Source organism: Leptosomus discolor, chromosome 20 (genome assembly GCF_034619465.1).
Source record: "Leptosomus discolor isolate bLepDis1 chromosome 20, bLepDis1.hap2, whole genome shotgun sequence".
NCBI lineage: Eukaryota > Metazoa > Chordata > Aves > Leptosomiformes > Leptosomidae > Leptosomus > Leptosomus discolor.
In genome coordinates, this window is record NC_141410.1 from 6070301 (window position 1) to 6077168 (window position 6868).

Sequence of the window (6868 nt, forward strand, 5' to 3'; positions counted from 1 at the left end):
TTACTTAAATCAGTTTTATTTAAGAATTTCCTACAGTGACAAATCTTATAAAAAGCATCCAAACACAAAACTGCAGCAAACAGCATTCTTATGGATATCTTACAAACAGTGGAACTTCCACCCTGAAGAGGCACACTGAGCTCGCTAGTGATCTCTGCTGCAAGAGCTACTGCAAAGCACACCACAAGCTCAATGTTCTCATCACAAACCCCATCATCTTCAATTCACATTACCACACTTACAGATCATTAACAGAAAAAAAAAAACACAACACACACCATACAGCATTCACAGCAGTTGACATAAGGGAAAAAAAATACAAATATTCAGTTCACGTAACACATTCAACTAATTGCTTAACTAGGTATAAAACCCACTTAAAGTTTTCCACATATGGATGTCCTTCGAATGCAATAAACACTCGTACTTTATTTGCTATCATTGCTCTCCGCACACTCTCTCACCAAAGCCACAGGATTGAGAGACATCTCGCCAAGTAAAATAAAACCCCAGAATGCACCACCAGGTCTCTGCATGCGCTCTCCTTTATCTCGCACATACCAGCCCTCTCATGCCTCGGCACCACCATCAATCCCACACAAGGTTTCAAAAGTTCAGACAGCCTTCTGGTTCCATCTCACAGCCTTGCGTTCACAGCGTTGATACGACTCCATGAAATAAAGAGTAGCGGATAAAAATGGAACACCCACCGTCTAAGACGCAGCATGTGCGGTGTGATGAAGTATTCTTGGATGAGAAAGCATGTAGACAGAAGTATTCCTAAGGCAGAATATTTACAGCACTGCTTTCAATGAAGTGCTTCTTCCATACACATTTGAAATGAGATGAACTGCGGAGATTAAATGAAGCCTTCATATCGTACTTTAGTATGGAGGGGAGACAGTGTTAAAAAGAAACACAAACGAAACAAAAACGACACTGTGTTCTCCAGCTGGGGCACTTGGAGAGTCTTATGGTGGGATCAAATTAAAAACGAGAGGGAGAGAATGCTGTTTCTGACCAATGGTTTCCATTTTGAACATGCAAAGAATTCAGGTAGCCAGGAAACAAGGGATAAAGTATTACAGGAGAAACCTTTCCTATCGATTGTAGTGTTAGTTCACCTGTCGGGCAAACAGCAGTCCGCTTCCAAACATTCAGTATTCCAACAAGATATGTAACAAAACTTATAAAATTCCTTTTACCTTTCTTTTCTTTTTCTTTTTTTTTTTTTTTTTAAAAAAAGAAAAATGTCAAAAATACTGCTGAATATACTGCACACTGAACAAACCGATTTGGAAAATTTTAGTATATATGTAATTTACAGTATACTTACCATGAGTTAGAAAAATTTGATTTCCCACCATAGAGTCAGTATCAGAGCCCACTGCGTCTACATTCCCCAGCCTGACGATTTGGAATCCATGCTTGAACCAAAGCCTCCGTTAAACCCGCTGCTGGAGCCCGCGTTGGAGGCCGAACCCCAGCCTATCGCTGCCCCCGAGTTGGAGCCGCCGTACGAGTTATTGCCTGAACTAAAGCCCTGGTTCTGCTCCCGCTGCATGTTGCCTTGAGGCTGGTTGTTTCCCGACGGCCCCGACTGGTTCTGCTGACTAGCCAGCATGCCCATCATTCCCCAGCTGCTCTGCAGGGCGGCCTGCGCCGCTGCCATCATGGCAGGGTTGATGCTAAAGGCTCCAAAGTTCATACCTCCACCCATGTTACTGCCCTGGTTGTTACCCAGTCCTCCCCCTCCTCCTCTGCTGTTGCCAAACCCCCCTTGATTCCCAAAGCCTCCCGGATTACCACCAAATCTTCCACCTCTCTCTAACTGTCTATTGCTATTGTGCTTAGGTTCAGCATTGGATATATGTACGCTGATTCCTTTAATGATCAAGTCCTCTCCACAAAGAGACTGGGCAACCTATAAGAAATAAGGGATTGATTAAATGTAGGTTAGACTTCTTTCTTTAAATGTCAGTAGTACAAGACAAAAAATCCAACATGATTCTGAGCAGATATTTAACCTGCAAAGGAAGCATATTTATGTACTTAATCCAATTTGAGGTGTTTATCTGCACACTCACTACCACGCTAACTGAGGTATAAAACCCACCTGTACAACAGCACCTGAAAAGTGTAACCTTGGACAATTCAATATGTCAAGTCAAGCTAACACCACTGCGGTTCTCAAGACAGTGGACAAGTGAGTGTTCCGTGTGTAGTTCCAGAAATACGGCTTTATCGAGCTACTGAGACACAGGCTGTCTAAGTAAGAAGTTACAATACTGTACGACGTACCTGATCATCTGCAAATGTAACAAAAGCAAAAGCTCGGAAGGGTTTAGGAATGAAGACATCTACCACTTCTCCGTACTGGGCAAAGAACTGTCGGAGTTCATCGGCTGTCATGTCCTCAGTGCAGCGCCCAACAAACACTTTTCTGCTACGCAAAGGTTCGTCAGGACTTTGCTGGAGAGAATTGGAGAAGGAAAAAAAAAAAAATTCACAACTATCCTTGAGAAGCAAGTGACATGATGATAAAGGCCTCTTTTAACCTAGTCTGGTCTGAGGAGTGAAGCTCAAGAAAGTTTAAGATCGTAAGTGAAAGACTTCAAAAAAAAGGTTCTGTTCAGAAAACATGCCTGCGCCTTGGTACAGACAGGGAAGAGTCAAGAAAATGAGGACGGGAGCAACACACATAACAGTGACAAGGCCACTGCAGAAGGAGGCGCTTTTTTCAGGTAGTCGCAGCATACATACACCCGGGAAACAGACAGAAGCTTCAGGGTCACTTTCAAATTCCAAGACTCCTTCCGATCTTCCCTAGGTTAGTTACTCCGCCCGCTTTATTCTCCGTTTATTCACGCAGCAGACAGGTTAAGCAGGAACTGCTGGCCATTAAAACCCTATTTTCAGATTTCCATCTGTGCTTAATTCCCCACATAACAAGCTATTTTCCCAACACTTCTTGTTCACTTCCTGCTCACCCACCTCCTGTTTTCCTTCCATGCTCTTGCTTGTCCTGTCCATTCACAGACTGACAAGCCACATCCAAGAGCGGATCATTAATCTGTTCATGTGCTCACCTGACCCAGCTGCCAAAGCAGTGCCCTTCAAGTGTCTGGTAAAAACAAACCTAGCAATGCATACGGAAGTACCTTAGAATTGGGGAGTTTACAGTCACACCATCTTCCATCTATCATGTGCCGCTGAGACATTACTTTCACCTGGGTTTCATAATCCGTAAACCGAACAAAACCAAAACCTTTTGAGTGGCCAGTCTTAATATCCTTCTTAACCTAAGGCAAAAAAAAAAAAAAAAAAGACAGACTTTAAAAAAGTTTTGATTATGTCGCTGTCTATGCCTACCTTTCCTTACAAGAGTTACCGTCATACTATGTAGTCAAAGTGGGGGCCTGTGACACCTACAAATTAAAATGATTCGCTTGCCTTGAGCCCAAGCATAACCAGAAAGGGGACAGAAGCATTCTGCAGAATTGGGATGGCACAGCCAGAGCAGCTGTGCAAGCGATGTGACCGCCAAAGGGGCACACCCACGCAGCTGCGCACGGCAGGCGTGCAAGGAACTGAAGATAAAGAACACGCCAAGTGCATCAGGAGCAGGGGAGATCCCCTTCCGGGAGGACAAAACACATGTGTGAAGACAGAAGAAACCGAAGCAGGTTTGTCTTCTGACTGCTGCTGGCCAAGAGCCCTCGTGCCTGGCCAGGCCGTGTCAGCAGCTGAGGCCAGCGAGGTCCCACAGTGCCACGCGCATGCGGCTGACATCTGGGGCAGGCAGGGACAGCACACGGGTAACTGCCAGCACGACGCTGTTACTGAGTGAATTTAGTGATGTTGTGTGGAGTTCACCAGCCTTGTGAACAGTCCCATCCCTGCAATCTCTGATTCCTTAACACACACACACACACACACATATTCAGCTACAACAATTAATAACAGTAAAATAAATGAAAAAGCTCCTAAAAACACGGTACCCATTAAGCTGATCTGCATGGATTACCACTCCCAAATATCCCTGGTCATCTGTACCTACACAAGCCTGCAGCGACAAAGTTCCTGCAACAGAATGCAACCTCGGAACAGACGCGCAGTTCAGATCTTCTCGAAGCTTACGCGGCTCTTTCTGCTGGCTTCGTCAGAAGACTGAGTTCTACCTAACGTCCCTCCTTACTTGAGCTGCACAAGGACTTTACCTGCACCATCAGAACTTCTCCAAATGTACTGAAATACTCCTTTAAGTCTTGTTCAGTGGTTTTCCAGGGAAGACCCAAGACTATTAAATCCGAAGTCTTCTGTACTGCTCGTTTCACTTTCACGGCTGATGATGCATCTGTTTCATCCATTTTCCTCTTATTATCTGAATATAAAGAAGTACATTAGATACCATCCTCAACTCTGGGAATTGCTCCCACTGATTATGAACTGCACGGTATAAAGTCCATCATGGCCATGGCAAGAAAAAGTGCAGATTGCAAAGACATGGGCCAAATGCCAGGAGCTTGTTACTACAATACATATTCAACTGCCTACAAGTACGAGGGGAGAAGAAAGAGCAGTCTGCACTTAACTCCTCCCCCAGAATGCAATTTGACTGAGTTAGTTCTGTGTTAGTTTACTTAAGTATTATACAGTAACATTCACAGTCTTATAAGGATGTAAAGAAAACAGGAATTTTTAACAATACTTCCTCAGCAATTTGCTTCCCCATTTTTTTTGGGGGGGACACGGGGGGGGGACACACGGACACCAAGGTGGTCAGGCTCCACTTTTCCTGACCATTTTTAATGGTACCTCTGACCAAACCTTGGCTTGAGGAGAAGCATCTGAGTACACAGAAATCCCATTACAGCCCAGTCTTTGAAGGTCTGCGTAAGGCCGTGAACCCTCCAAGGATAATGCAAGACTTTGTCATTGAAGTGCTTGTACAGGTAGAAAGTTAAAAATGGTAGGGCACATCTGAAAAGTCAGTGGGGTCAAATCTACACTGCGGGACAAATACGCAAATAAAATCCGTGAACTTCTGTAAATCAGAGCGTTCAACAGTAATACTGTTGCCCTGTTAAATTCGCAGTGACTCACACGGGCCTCCGGACAGAAAAAGCAAGCTTGCACAAAAAAGCCGGAGGAACGAAGACAAACCTTTGGGATAATTAACAACATAGACCAGGTTTCCCCACCCGGCTTCAGGCGCGTGCAGGATGCCTTCCACCAGCCGGACCCCCCTCATGCACTGCGACACCGGGTTCCTGTAGCGCAGCCCGCACGCCCCGGGGAACTGGGCGGTCACTGTGGACAGCAGGACGGTGCCGTCGTCCTCCGAGGGGATCTCAATGGGCTCATCGTTCTCGTCCTCCGTCACCCGGATATACTCCGACATCTTTGCTGGAAGTTACTGAAGTACAGGGGGGGGGGGGGGGGGGAAGCAGGCATCAGCGACCACCTCGTTTCCCTTGATTTGCTTTTCGTCTGTTTAGCCTTCAGGCATAAGCCCATCTGTATCTATTACACACAGGGCCCACCGAACAGTGTTTCTCATTGACGTTCGCGCCTCAGGCCCTGCCGTACCGACAGACACACCGGCCGACACCTCGGCCCGTCCCGGAGTCTGCGGAGGGACCGACAGCGACGGCTCCCCACGGCACGTAGGAATTCTCCAGGGCCGTCGCAGCCTCCCCCAGCGGGGCCGGGACCGGTGCCGGGCTGGGGGGAACATTCCTCCTCGGACCCACTGCCCGTCTGGGCCCGCCCCAGCCTGCGACCTCCGGGCACGGCCCGGTCCCCGGCTCCCAGCACCGCCGGCGGCCCCAGCCCGAGCAGGCTCCAAGAGCGCCCGCCGCGCCCCGCTCACCGGCCGGGGAAGGGAGCGGCGTCTCCGGGAGACCCTCACCGCCTCGGCCGCTCGCCGGCCCGCTGCCCTCCGCTGGCGCCGCACAAAATGGCGGCGGCGGCCCCCCTCAGAGGCCGGGCCGGGCCGCGGGGCGAACCATTCCCAGCGGCGGGGAGGGGCTGCAGCAGAGCGCGTCCGGCTGCGGGGAGCCCCGACCGCTCTCCGGGACGCGTCGCCGGTACCCAGCCGGAGCCGCAGGCTGCATTCCCGCGATGCGGGCGGCGGCGGCGGTGGGCGGCGAAGGGACCGCTCTCTGTTGGCCTCCCCCCCCCCCCAACGCCGGGGCCGGTGGTGCGGCCCTGCCCGCGCCTGCGCGAACCACGCCGCGACCGCGGGAGCTGCCGGGAAGGGGCGGTGGCGGCGCTGTGAGCGGGCCGGGAGGCAGCGGGCCCGGGGGGGCCTCCCGGGGCGGGACCCCCCCACAACACATACACACACGTAGGGACGAGCCCCCCCCGTAGCACCGCCCCGCGGGCCGGGGTGGGGGCCGGCTGTTCCCCGTCAATGACGGCGCTAACGGCGGAGCCCCAAGCCCCCGCCGCGGCCCGGGCCGGCCCCGAGGACCCCGCGTGGGGCCGAGCGGCCCAGACCAAGGCGGGAACGGCGGCGCGCAAAGCCGCAGGCGGTGTAAGGACCCGCTTTCCCGGTAGCGGCCGTCGCTCAAGGTAAACGCGGTAGTTTGTAAGGGACCCCACGGCCGTACCGGCGGCTCCGGCCGCCCGCCTGGGCCACGGACGGAGGCCGGTCAGGTCCCGCTGCCGCGGGGACGCAGGGCCCCGTGCGAGCGTCCGCCGGGCTCTCGGCCCCGTCTGGCAAGGGCTCTGCGGGGGAAGAGGAGCGGGCGGGAAACGGAGGCTTCCCGGTGCGCAGAGAAGTCCTGTCAAAGGGCGGCGAGCCCTCCCGCTCCCGTCTCCGCTCACAGAAAAGCTAGAATTTGTAGCCAAAAAAAAGGCT

The 6868-nt window shown here is 51.3% G+C and overlaps 1 protein-coding gene across 1 annotated transcript; it reads right to left on the reverse strand.

The window, feature by feature from the left end:
• TARDBP (TAR DNA binding protein) lies at window positions 1-5926 on the reverse strand. Its single transcript, XM_086476109.1, has 6 exons — window positions 5876-5926; window positions 5167-5419; window positions 4221-4384; window positions 3162-3302; window positions 2302-2472; window positions 1-1924 (listed from the first exon to the last, which is right to left on the reverse strand). The coding sequence occupies exons 2-6, from the start codon at window positions 5402-5404 to the stop codon at window positions 1394-1396; spliced, it is 1245 nt and encodes a 414-aa protein (XP_086332235.1). The 5' UTR covers window positions 5405-5419; window positions 5876-5926; the 3' UTR covers window positions 1-1393.
• Window positions 5927-6868: the final 942 nt, after the last annotated feature.

What these genes read in the sequence shown, in the direction of transcription:
- TARDBP (XM_086476109.1), bottom strand. Translation starts at nt 5,404, where the DNA reads ATGTCGGAGTATATCCGGGTGACGGAGGACGAGAACGATGAGCCCATT. An exon ending in GTAAACTCCCCAATTCTAAG is followed by an intron (nt 2,473 to 3,161) that starts GTACTTCCGTAT and finishes AATTCTCTCCAG; the next exon opens with CAAAGTCCTGACGAACCTTT. An exon ending in TTACATTTGCAGATGATCAG is followed by an intron (nt 1,925 to 2,301) that starts GTACGTCGTACA and finishes TATTTCTTATAG; the next exon opens with GTTGCCCAGTCTCTTTGTGG.